This window comes from Siniperca chuatsi, linkage group LG5, assembly GCF_020085105.1.
Source record: "Siniperca chuatsi isolate FFG_IHB_CAS linkage group LG5, ASM2008510v1, whole genome shotgun sequence".
Taxonomy (NCBI): domain Eukaryota; kingdom Metazoa; phylum Chordata; class Actinopteri; order Centrarchiformes; family Sinipercidae; genus Siniperca; species Siniperca chuatsi.
The window spans coordinates 11,879,383-11,893,029 of NC_058046.1; the positions used below are offsets into that span (position 1 = coordinate 11,879,383).

The 13,647-nt window shown below is 41.5% G+C and overlaps 1 protein-coding gene across 1 annotated transcript; it reads right to left on the bottom strand.

The window, feature by feature from the left end:
- Window positions 1-1,003: 1,003 nt before the first annotated feature.
- Window positions 1,004-4,309, bottom strand: fzd10 (frizzled class receptor 10). Its single transcript, XM_044196971.1, has 2 exons — window positions 3,620-4,309; window positions 1,004-3,492 (listed from the first exon to the last, which is right to left on the bottom strand). Exon 2 carries the CDS (start codon window positions 3,484-3,486, stop codon window positions 1,735-1,737), a length of 1,752 nt encoding a protein of 583 aa, XP_044052906.1. The 5' UTR covers window positions 3,487-3,492; window positions 3,620-4,309; the 3' UTR covers window positions 1,004-1,734.
- Window positions 4,310-13,647: the final 9,338 nt, after the last annotated feature.

Genomic DNA, 13,647 nt, shown 5'->3' on the forward strand with positions numbered 1-13,647 from the left:
AAAGAGAGAGAGAGAGAGAGAGAGGGAGAGAGAGAGAGGAAGAGATAAAGTTGTATATCCACTTCAGCTGAGGTGAAAAACTGTACAAAAGGTTATATAAGCATCCAGCATAAAGGCAGTGAGGAATATAAAAAAAATCATTAACATTTTGGACTCAAATAAACACAACCAATAAAATGTTAATGTGTCCTTTTGATGACATCAGCACTTTCACTTTTTCATCTTTATGAATATTGACTGAAATATTCACTAACAGGAGTAATTGTGTACACTCTTTCAAGGTGAATTTTTTTAATCAAATAGTATGTATTCTAACTGCACAAATTAAAGCCACTACACCAAACCTGAGAAATAAAATGTTAAATGCTAAATTTAAAACTATATGCATAAGTGACTTTGTTGCCTTACTGTACTGAATAAAAACAGCAAATGGAAGGCCATAGACAATCCTTTAAGTTGCCTTCGATCCATCCACACGGAGACAGACATAAATGTCCCATTGTTTCCTCATGAACATTGAAAAACAAGACTAGAGATGTCGCTATTTATGCTTCCTGTGTCTGTTGACTTAAGCACTAACATCCTTTTTTATATGTAAAAGGGCAAGTTTTTTTTCCATAGCAAGAGTTAGGATATACAACATTTATGAGCTGGTCTGAACTGGCTGTAAAACCAATCAGTTATTACTATCATAAAAAAAATCTCTTTCTGTCTCCTTTTGGTCATGTAAACAATTTTGTCTCCGTCAATTATTTTTAAAGCTATTCTGAATGCCAAACATATTGTTGAAACCCATCTCTGACATACCATCACATTCACAAATTAAGGTTAATGATTTTGATTTTTATGATGTATTAAAATGACTGCTACGAACTGCCTGTAGAGAAATAGCGAGTGTGAGAAGCACAAGTGCAGCAATAGTAAAAAACCAAGCTTTATACGGCTGTATGAGAATGGAGGCTCACGCCAACAGAGGGAAGAACAACACATTTGCAACACACAATTCCGGCTTTACAAACATTTAAAACTAGAACGTTTTATTATTTTTTCTATAAAATCTGAAGTTTTTAGAAATATATACAAACGTTCCATTGTGCTATAAAACAGCAAAGAAAAAAAATGGAAAACTCAACTGCGTGTACAAATAACTTTTTTTAATAACGAGTGCTTGATTAATTTATGGCGTGGATTTGCCTCACAATGGGCAGTTCGTAAGGTCCTGAGCGCTTTTCAACAGCTGCTCTCACTCCAGTTCAAACATATATGACACTGCCTCGATTTCCATTAAAAAGCCTCCAAACACAACACTCATCTCTCTGACCATTTGCCTCCATTGTCTATGGGGTCCTTTCATTGTCTGTAATCTGTCAATAACAGTACAAGTGTCTTTTTTCCTGTAAGGAAAACATCTATTGCACATTATTCAAGTAACCCCATGGCACATCCAAATGGTTTATTCCACTCTTTTTGTCTGGGGAACAATAAGATTTTTTTTTCTCTACCAAGTTCCTCAATAGGATAAGTGAATCCAGGAGCAGCAGATTTTTTCAAACAAAGGCAGCTCTTGTTGCATGAGATGGCTCAAGATAGAAAAAAACTCATGTTGCATGATCTTTAGTGCAGTTTGCATAAATAAAACATAAACCTTGATTCTTTTGATAACACTCTGATTACAAAGTCTTGTTTAGGTAAGGGCTTTACAAGTATTGTTGGGTTCATACAAAGAGAGCCATCTCATACACATGCTGGAGGGGGCCGTGTAGGCTCATACTTAGTACTGTGCCCTTTGAGAGATGGGTGAGGTTTGATGTAAGGCCTGCTGCTGGTGAACACACTGGCAGCCTTCCTCCTCGTCCTCTTCTTTAGCTTCCTGCTGAACACATTCTGCCACGACTGCAGTGTCTTTGAGGTCCAGATCCACATGCCGCTAGTGATGCCCACCACCAACAGCATGAAGATCTTCACCATGAAGATCTCAACGGCGGGGATGGAAGTCTTCATGACACACTCGTCTGACTCCGGCCCACTGCTGTCCACACACTTCTGCTCCCCTGCCAGGATGCGCCAGTAGTCCATGTTGAGCCTCTCGTAGAAGTAGCAGGCAATGACGCAGGTGGCCGGGACAGTGTAGAGGACGGAGAAGACCCCGATGCGAACCATCAACTTCTCAAGCTTGTCCGTGTTCTCTCCCTCCGTTTTCATTATCTTACGAATGTGGAAGAGGGCCACGAAGCCAGACAGCAGGAATGAAGTGCCAATAATAAGGTAGCAGGAGAGAGGAATAAGCACAAAGCCTGTGAGAGCTTTGACATCCATGCTGCCCACGTAGCAGACGCCCGTCAGCTCATCCCCCGCCACCTTCCTCATCACCAGGATCATGATGGTCTTTACGGCCGGGATGGCCCACGCTGCCAAGTGGAAGTAGCTGCTGTTGGCCTCGATGGCCTCATGACCCCACTTCTTCCCTGCAGCCAGGAACCATGTGAGGGTCAGGATAACCCACCAGAGGGAGCTGGCCATGCCAAAATAATACAGGATGAGAAACACAATAGTGCAGCCGGTGCTCTCCAGACCCTCCTGGATAATATACTGGACCCCATTGTCTCTGTCACAGGCTATTCTGTCAGCTCCCACAAAAAGTCGGATGAGGTAGCCCACAGAGTAAACACAGTAGGACATAGAGAGGAAGATGATCGGCCTCTCGGGGTATTTGAACCGCTGTGGGTCTATGAGGAAAGTGAGCACAGTGAAGGCGCTGGAGACAAAGCAGAGGATGGACCAGATGGCCATCCACACCAGAGAGAACTGCTTGTCTCCCTGACTCCAGTATACATCCACTTTGGGGTAACATTTGGGGGCACATGACTCACTTTTCTCTACAAAGTGGAACTTGCCCGGATTGCTGCACGTCTGCTTGCTGCCGCTGTCCTTAAGGTGCAGGTCCTGTCCGCTCAGAGGCCGCTGTGGCCTGAAATCTGGAGGCTGGGTGTGGGAGACTTTGGGAGGCTCATCTGAGCCGTTGTTGGGCGCCTCCATGCAGAGGTTGTTTGGGTCGTTTTTGGTCGGCAGCCGGGAGCAGTCCAGGGAGTCAGGCCAGGGGAAGTTAAACTGTTCCAAGATAGGTGAGCATTTCAGCTTGACCTGCTCACACATAACTCTACACGCTGGGATGGGGTTGGAGACCTGTTCTGTGCACATGGGAGCATACAGTGAACACAGGAAAAATTTAAGATGACTGTGGCATCCAAACTGTATCAGCGTTGCAAACTCCTGCAGCTTTATTGCTGCCTCTTTTTGGTCATCATGGCCCATAAGATTTGGCATGCGAGTCATGTTGTAGCCAATGTCTTTGCACTGGGGGATGTTGATCTGTTGACATCTCCCCTCTCCTGACCAGTCAGGGTCTATTGAGCTAATGGCTGAACCCCCACCACTCCACAGGACCAGTAGCACACAGATGAGGCTCAGGTTTACAGTTGAACGCATTCTCCCCTTTTGATTTAAAGAAAAAATAGGCCAAATGTTCACCACTACCACAACACACAAGTTTCTTTCATTAAAAAGTCAGAGATGAAACCTGGCTGGTGTTAGTGTGTCAGATCAATGTGGAAAAACTTACAGAACTATCTGTTGAAAGACCACCGCTTCCTCATTTTAGGTTTGGAGAGTTTAATAAAAACATAATTCCCGCAGTGGTCCGACGATGTTTTCTCGCTGGAAGTAGCGTGCGTTCAGGTCCATGCTTTCAAGCGCTCAGTTTGTGGCTGAAGTGGCTGAAGAGCTACTTGCTCAGTTTTTCGCACAGTATCAATATCAGTCTACTGTGAGTGTAACAGAATGGCTGTGTGTTCCGATCTGTTCCCTACTTGTTTCCAAAAGCCTCACTTGTCCGACGCCACGTTTCATGTCACTTTTCCGGAGCAGGCTATCTGTCTGCGCAGCAGTGCGACAACTTGGAAAAACAACACAAATTATTTTCCTCCAGTCCTTTATGCGGCGGGGATGGCTGCTCACAAGGCACCCGAAACAATCAGTCAGTCAGCAAAATAAGTGAAATAAATATCCTCCGTGATAATAATAAACGTGTCCCAGAAACGCAGGATTATGCTCCTCCGTAAACAGGCAGTTGATGCGTTTGGTGGCAGCGCTCGTCTGAGCTGGTCGGAGCCTCCGTCCCGGTCTAACCTGCCAAAAGATCCGCCTTCAAAGACAGCTACTTTGCATAAGAAAGATGACACTGACACGCGGATTATTTTCAAATCGTGCGGAACAGCTTGTTCATTACAGCAGTTTCAAAGGCTCACAGCAAACTTCCTTCTCTCTGTTTGTTTGTGCTCAACTTCGACTACAACAGAACAGAGACACGTTTTATGAGAATCCCAAAATATTGCGCAATACGGCTCACAGGCACAGCGGTCCAGAGGCGCACCAGAACCAGGGCTTTGGTTACAACTGATGTTTTCACTGTCTGCACATATGTGACTGCAGGGCAAGTTTTTATCCCTTTCACCCCTTTTATTGTTTCCCCTTGCAAAATACGTTTTAGAATGCGTCTCAGGTCTCACCTCAAATAACAGATAAAACAGTGAACATATAGAATCAGAATCAGAAATACTTTATTGATCCCCGAGGGGAAACTCTTTTGTTGCTAGCTATGCAGTTTTTATCACTGCAATCCGTGTTTTTTTGTGCAGCTGAACAACATTTTCTATTTTTTTTAAAACATGTTTTGAACCAGTGCAAACTTTGATTTTGCATTAAGGGTTTCATATAGGCTAAGTGGTCAAAATATATATTTTTACTTAAACTAAGGGTATGCCTTAAATAACAAGAGAGTCCATATGAAAACTAATTTAATATTGTCCTGACTGCACAGTAAGAAATGACTGAACATGCATGGGTCTAAAAACAGAGATGATGCTGTTTTCCGGAGACCTTCAGCAGCTCATTGACCAGTGGTGCTGTTTTTATAGTTTACTCTATAAAAATGCATCATATTTTATTTATTAATATATGTTTTGTATGTAAAATCTGAACCTGCAAAGTAACTTGTAACAGCTGTCAAATAAATATAGTGGAGTAAAAAGTGTAATATTTCCCCCTGAAATGCAGTGGAATTCAAGTGCAGTGTAGCATAAAATTAAAATGTTCAAGGGAAGTAGGCCTACACATTTGTCAAATTTGTCCTCAAGTACAGTACTTGAGTAAATGTAGTTAGTTACTTTCCATCACTGCCATTGACAAGTTCTTGTAGACTGACTGGAACCACCCACAGTGATTTCCTGGTGTAGAAATACGATAATCATAGACCAGACATTTCAATGTCATGCCTGCAAAATGAATGCTGATCAGTTTAAGATGAAAATAATTACATGCATGAATTATGTTTTAGGGTGGATTTCCCCGTTAAATAATGACATTTTTAATATATTTTATGTAATGATATATTGATGTACACATACAGTATGTAAACGAGACAGATAGACCTCCTGATTTTGAGTAAAAGCAGTGACTGAACATGCTTTATTCATTCCTTAGGCAAGGAATTCACACACATAACAACAAGAAGAAGACAATGGATGTAAAAAAGTTTAAAACAATGATTATATTCTGTTGCCAAAGAGAGTGTTTGTCAGTCTGTATACTATATGAAACTTTCCCTTTTTTTCCCCTTTTTTTTCCCTTTATGTGGGCTCTATGAACCCTTTATTTTAGTCACTGATTCCAATAAGAGACCCTCAAGAGTTTGTTCCACAGTGAATGTCAAGGTGGACATACAGACACATTACAGTAAATAGCTGTTTCATTCTTCACATCTTAATAAACTTCAGTTTTAGATTGAACATTTTTCCAACTGTTCGTGGGATTGTGCTACTTTTGTGTGTAAAGATTTACGTGGGTGATGAACCATTCTCATAAATCAGATAAAGATACTTCTGATTAAAAATGAAAGAATGAATCATATTACTCAACAGCATTTCTAAAGCCCTGTGTCCATCTGAGTGGCTACTGAGAAAAAGGCACTAACAAGCTGCCACTGTTGGTTGAATAGGGTTGATTCACTTCAGCTTCCTCTTTTATTTTTAAACTTTTTTCTTCTGAAATCATTTGTCATGATTGCACATTGAATCAAGGGTGACTGATAAAGTAGAGTTTTTTTCACATTCACCCCATATCTCCCTATGAGTATGGATGTGTTACACTCACTTTATATGTATTAGCCCTGTGATAAACTGTCTACTGTATATCCTGTCTCCTGCATTGGATAGGCTGCAGCCCCTTGTGACCCTAAACAGGATAAGTGGTTCAGAAAATCAATGGATGGGCTTTTATTAGCCTTGGTAAAGCGAAACAATTCCTGTAGAGAGCTGGCCTACAAACGACACAGCAGCACCAAAGCCACAGTGTGTCATAAAATAAGCCGAATATAACATATCAACACATAGACCGCTGAAATAAATGGCATAAGTAAACCCTGATTATGCATTGTTGTTAGACACTAAGAACTCCATCTTGGTTTTATATTGTGTCAGTCTGCTCATGGAGGAGCTGGATGGTCTCACAGGCTGAGAGAAGATCAGGTTATGAGGCCCTCTGCCTTATTTATGTGCGTGTATGTGTGTGAGATCCTCCAGACCTCACTCACGTTACCTTGTAAAAATGTTTGTGGGGGGAAGATTTATACCCTAGCCTGGCCATGGTCTTCATCAAGGCTGATCACAAGTAAACAGGAGTGCTTTTAGTACATTTTTACAAGAGTCACTAAAGTGCTTTTAGAAGTATTTCAGAAATGTGCCTGGGCAAGATGAGAAACCTGGCACCAGCGTGCCTAAATGGTTTAAGCATAGCATATCTTAGCGGTGGCATTTCAGCTGTTACCGCTCAGTGTGTGGAGCAGGAGCATAAATATAGGGTAGGAATACACTTATAAACACAATACCGTCCTCCTATGCAGCCCATGTGCTTCTCAGGTTTCACTTGTCCAGTTGTTAACATTTGAAGAGGTTCGGTCCAAACTTGAAGAGAAAATATCTCATGTTCATCACTTTATTTCAAAAAAGCCATAGAATCACTGTTTAAACGTTCAGCTGCTAATGTGTTCCCACACTGTAAGCAATGCCTTTAGCTGCCACGCTAGTTTGATTTCCTGACGGATACCATTCTTTTAAAACCGTCAGTATTTTGTGTGTTAAAATAATTTTGGTGGGAAACTCACATTGATATGCAAACCATTTTCCTTTGTCAAAAAAGCCCAGATGCAGTAGCAGTATGCATTTTATATATTTTGACCCCTTACAAAGACAAGGATAACAGCTGACATGCCTGCTCTGTCCCTCCCTCTCCACTAGACCTTTATTATGTAGCTGATGTGTAGGAGTAGAACAAAAAGAGATGACAGCTTTAATGTGAAGAAGAATAATGTAATATCAGTGCATTCTCAGAGGCAGGGCCAGTTCTGCTTTCCATTTACTCATCATCCAGCTTTCAGGAAACCCTGTCTGGCATATTTTAAAGCAAATATCTGCCCTTATTATCGCTGCTTTTGGTGTATGAAGCTGACAAGATAATACTGTCACAAAGTCTAATAAGAAGACCCAGTCTACTGGTTTGTTGTAATTCAGTGCCTTTGTTCTGTTCTCACTCCTGTCTTTGCTCCTGCCTTCCTCTCTTTCATGATTGTTTTGCTGGTCATGATGATATCTCTTTGAAAATGAGAAGAAAAGGGTAGTAATCAGGCTTGTTCAGTCTTTAGCATATGTGGCCTCTGCAGCTACTACTGTCTCTTTTATGATTTTTTTTCTTGTCTACCACACCCATTTCATATACAAACCCCTCCTATAGCTCATTCGTATTCACACATGTGCATAACACACACACACACACACACACACACACACACACACACACACACACACACACACAGCAACTTTATCTCATCTTTGCAACATAACAGTGCAACAAATAAAAGCAGCGCAGCTCCATCTCTGAGAAATCAGCAACTGTGAGATAATTCTGTAACTAATAAAGTGAAAGGGGGGGCCCTTTGATGGCTGAAGCTGAAAAGATATTTTATTTTTTTGTGTGTGGGATTTGCGATGTGTGATTCTATGGAGCGAGCTCGCTCCCCTGCTGCTAGGCTCTGGCTGGAAGCTGGCCCCCCTCTGGCTAATGTTATGGAGAATCGGAGGAATTTTATGGCTGTCTTTTCCCTCAACCCCCCTTTTTCTTTTGTTCCCCTTTGAAGAATGACTTTAGACATTTATTTACATATTTAACCATGGATGAAAGAAATGAAGGGTGAGGAAGCAAAGCTCCTTGGCTTCTTAAGGGAATTTTGATCAGTAAAAATGAGTTGAAGCTAATACATTTTTGTTTGCATAGCCTGAAATTAGATGGGTATCAAACACGCCACTATGATAGTGACATTTCTGAAATTGACGCCATCAATTCTTTGATGGGAACCATGATCTGCTTACACCAACTCTGCATCAGTGAGAGTAATCATAGTGTTTCTCTTGATAGCGGTGGTTAGATGACTGGCATGCTGTTCCAACATGTGAGGTGTGCTATGAGAGAGATGGGGGATGTTTTAGACATGTTTGCCATTGTTGCTGGCGTTGAAAGGGCATGTTGATTAAACGTGCGGGTGGGGTAGGGCAATAATCTTCTTAACCAAGGCCCTCCTCTTCTCTTTCAGTGGGCACAATGAGAAGAAACAACACACTCAGTTGGAGGTGAGACTATTTGTCCACATGCCCTGCACATTGTCCAAGGATCCTGTTCTCCCTCCTGATCACATGCATTCAGTGTTTAGCTCAAGATTATCCTATTTATCAACATAATCTGTTATTTTCTCATTCATCGCCACTCCACAATTTGTGAAGAGGTTGGAGCCAAAAACCAAAGATTTAAAAAAAAATGATAGGAAAGCATCTGAACATGGACAGTAAAGAACCTAGTAGGAAGAAAAAAAGGAGAATGCTTGAATATTAAAGCAAAAGTTGGTCCTATCCCAGTTTAAAAGGTTGTTTTGCAACTGCTGGCAAAGATAATTCAGTTTAATATTAAACATGGTATTTTTCTGTCCCCTTTGAAATGCCAGAGCTTTAATAAGAGCACCAGTTTTAGTAAAGGGTCAGACGTTTTGAGAAAACGCATATGAATCAAGCAATTAATTATTGAAGAGCCCTGTCAACATCAAAGCCTGCAGTATTCTTTGCTCGTATGGTTTAAATAGTTCAATAAACTAAATTATTAATGAGGACTAATTTGTTTCACTCTTCTTTTCCCTTTGCTCCATTAATAACTGCTTTGTTTCACTGCTGTTATTATGGGTTGAGTCCCATCAGTTGAAGGTTAACCCTCTGACCTCATTCATTGTGCATTGTGGTTGATAAGAGGAAGTCACTGCATTATTGTAACCTTTCAAGTGTTTATAGAGTAGATTAGTATAATAATAAGAATGGTGGACCTTTATATGACTGGGGAAGGTGCCAATCTGCAATAAACAGTGTTGTAATGAATTTTGTTTGTTATGAAGCCCAATAACATTTGGGTTGTGGCTGCTTTGAAACAGCAATATTAGTTTAGTGTTCTTACATCATACTCTTTCATGTGGTGGTCGTTTAACAGCAAAGAGAAGAGAAAGGGAGGAATAAGTGGTGGTGGTGGAGGACGTGGAGGAGGGTGGTGGGTTGTTGGAGATCAGCAGCTTGAGACGAAGCAGTGAACCAAAACAGTTACAGTCAACTGCTTGCAAAACGCATTTTTGTTTTAAGTCCTCGTGGAGACGCATGCAAGAGCTGGATGACTTTTCTGCAAAGTTCTTAAAAACACGCGAGCGATTAGTAGACGTTATAGATGAAGGAGGAGGAAAAAAAGTCAAAAAGGGGGTAAACATTTTATTGCCTGCATCAGTGAAGGACACTGATGGCAATATTATTACAGAGGTCCTCGTGGGGGCACTTGAGTGTGAATTGCTAATCAGGAAGGCCTTCTCTGGTCTAATCCTTCTTTGAGTGGCCGGCCTGGAATCAGGCATCTGGGGAGACTCCCCACTGCTTCTGGCTCTGGAGGCTCCATTCAATAGCGCAGCCCTCCTGTCCCATTCCCACAGTCCCCTCATACTGTGCATTGCAGCCATGCATGCACACACACACACACACACACACACACACACACACACACACACACACACACACACACACACACACACACACACACACATATCCTCCTCTAACCAAATTAGATTAGAGCCTTCCCTTTCTCCCCAGCAAGGCGCTGGTCTTTTCTCTGCCCGGTCATTTATCCTACCCTTTTGTCTCTGCTTTATAAAAGAGAAACAAATTCCCAAACAACTCCCCTCCTAAGAATGCACTGGTTTGGAAAAGGATGAGGGAAGGGACATCTTTAGCAGATCTTAGGTGATGCTATAATATCGCCATCCTTTTGGTGTGTCAGCTCTAATGATGTGTGGGGGAGAAGAGTGGTGTGGTGGTGTGGCTGGCAGAGCAGTGAGAACAACGCCAGCTGTGCGTCTTGTCAACCTGTTACCCCACAACAACACTGAGCCACTTCTGACAGCAGCACTAAGGATCTCTTTATTGTGGCCCCTCGCTAACATTGTCCAACATTTGCTCTGCTTGGCTGTAAATCCTCCCTGACTAGAATAGATAAAGTGCAGTTGGCGAACTGTCTGCATGAGATGTGCACCAGTGTGTCAGAGTCCTGTAGTATTAGTTGTTTTGATTCCTTGTATCTTTATTCCTTGTAAATCAGTAATGGACACTGACGCATATAGGCAAAATAAAGGTCTCAGTTGAAAGGGTCTTTTGTAAGACAGCCTCGGTGGAAGCGTATTCCTCCTGGTTGAATGTGCAGCCAAGCTATCCCAAAAGCAGCAAATTGAGATCAAAGCAAAATTAAAGCTGACTCGTTCAAAGCAAGATAAAAATGTGTGAGCCTGCAGCAATATTTTCTCTATTGATTTCCTCCTTTGCTTGCACTCCGTGGGACTGTGCTGGCTGTGCTGTGCTCAGCTCCAGCATCGGAGACTCTAAGACTGCTGCAGGGAGAAAGGAAATGACTATCGATACAGACAGAAAAACACTGTCATAATGATCAGGGATAAACGGATTTCACAGAGCGCTTGAGATTAAAGCGATTGGGTAACTTTTCATTGCCTTCCAAATCTGTTTTCACTTTGCATTAAGACACAGGGAAGAATAATGAGAACATCTAATGGCAAGCATAAGAGTGGCATGAAGAGCAAGCATGGGAACGGCATTGTCTTTTGCTGTTATTAGCTGTGATGCTCTGGATAGAAGTAGGCGTGTAGAGCCAAGTTTTGTCATTGTCTTCTCATCCGGTGCATGAATCTCTTTTTTAAGGAACCACATGTGGCGTGTGTCTCTCTGAAGTTTATTTAGATTTGCAAGAACACTGAAGAGTGTCTTTCACAGACATTTCTTTGGCCGCTTTTATTTGCTTTCATGTTAGCACAAAGAATCAGGCACAGATGAAGTTTTCTCAGTGCTGCACAGCAGATAACTGCACATTGGAGAGATGTCAGCTTTAATGAGAGAGCTAGCTTGAATGTGATGTTCCAGTAATAACACAACAGCAAACAAAATGTCTTTGTTATGTTGAGCTCAAATCTAGGTAATTACAGATAATTTACCATCGCTGTACTTGCGCTGCAGGTTGTCGGCAAGGTGTGAAGGGATGAGTGAAGGTGCAGGTGAAGGATTCAGTGCTTCGTTTGAAGTCCTGGGAGGGATTGACAAGCCTTGCAGTGAAACCTGAGCAAGTTTGAAGACGAGCTGGAACAAACAGTGTCTGCAGACACCACAGACCAAGAGTATTTCTCTCTTTCTGATGTAATTCTCCTCATGTTGAATCTTTACACAGTCTTGCCCATTAATCTTTATCTACAGTAGAACAATGCAGCAAAGATGTTGGAAAAAACTGATAACAAATCTAAAATGTCTGTAAGTCAACACTGGAGGCTTCAGTAGCTGACAAAAAATTAACTCTCTTTGTTTTCTGCTTCTCCCAAACACATGCAAGAGTGCATTTGCACATCTTTTATGATCTCTTCACCTTTCTGTTGCGAGGTGTAACACCTAGGCGAGCTGAAAGGAACATGAATCAAGCTGCGGAAAATGTCTTTTAATCTGTTTCAGATATTGTTTCATAGCTGTAAGCAGTCTTACCTCATCTATGAAGCTTCCTCCTCAGACAGAGGAATCACTATATCTGTAGGCATTCCTCAGGCTCAAATATCAAAACAGCACTCCCCAGAACATTGACGTGGCTGCGTGATCAAGCTTGTGGGCTATTTTTGAAGGAGAAATTACCCTACAATGTTATAACCTCTAAAGTTTAAAGGTTATACCATTGTAGGGTACTTTACAGACAGCGCAAAAACTGTGTAACAGTTTCTGAAAGTTGAGCTATAACCTGGAAAGTAAACTTTATATCTACAGTCTGGAATGCAGTCATAGGCCTCAGAAATAAAATAAATGATAGTAACAGTAAAAATATCTTGTTTTCACAAATTTCAGCTCTTGTCAGAGAGACAGCTGTTGGTAACCCAGTTATGGAATGTGCCCGTGGGCATTTTTCCCCCCCTTACACTCTGAGCAAGTGCAATGGCTGTTTGACTTCTACACGTTTGGTGTTCAAGAGGTGCCCCAGACTGACATTGATATCAAACTTAATACCAAGTGATTCCCATTTCAACATCACTGCCTCCTGAGTGATCGAACTGGGAACCTGTAACATATCCAACACTGTCAAAAAGAAGAAGCCACTAAGACAGTCAGTCAAAAGTCGTCCTGTTTGGAGCTGTTTGACATGCAAGTTTTATGCATCCTTTTTGATACGCTTCAGTTTTATCTCCAAAGTATGCGGGATGATATCTTTGGGGAAGGGCTGTTTTTCCTAAGATTAAAGAACACATGAAACAATATACATTCATCTCTATCTATCTCAAACATGCATGCAAACGCACACATTCCTTTTTCTGCTTCATAGTTCCTGCAGACGAGACCGTAGCTGCTTCTTGTCATGGGAAAGGACGTTGATGTAGAGGCTTTAGTAGAGGGATTTGAAATCAGTTTTATTGGTGATGGCTCTGATAAGAAGCCAGTGGCTTAAGCAAAGAATAAGTGCACACTGAATGTTCAAAGATGACCGTTGTTACTATTGGGTGCGACAGACTCAGGCTAGGTTTGAGCTCTTAAACTCGTTTTTAAAAGCATTCATGGCCTAAAGCATAGAGCAGTATTTTGTCTGGCTTTTAAAGTCATTATTATTTCATTTAAAACAGAGTTTCTCATTACAAACAATCATAGTAACCCAGTCAAGAAGAATTTATTTGACTAAAGGTGTGTTCAGACTGAAGTAAATTTTCGCCTCACGTTATTTGCACAAATTTGACTTAAATTAAAACAATAGTTTGAAATTTTGGGAAATACACTTATTCGCTTTTACGATGAGACTTAAATGAGAAGATAGATACCACTCTCGTATCTATCCTGTAAATTTAAGGCTACAGCCAGTAGCTGGTTAGCTTAGCTAAAGAGCAAACTGGGGGATTGCCTCTGTCCAAAGGTAAAAAAAAGTCCACCTACTAGCACTTCT

What these genes read in the sequence shown, in the direction of transcription:
- fzd10 (XM_044196971.1), bottom strand. Translation starts at nt 3,486, where the DNA reads ATGCGTTCAACTGTAAACCTGAGCCTCATCTGTGTGCTACTGGTCCTG.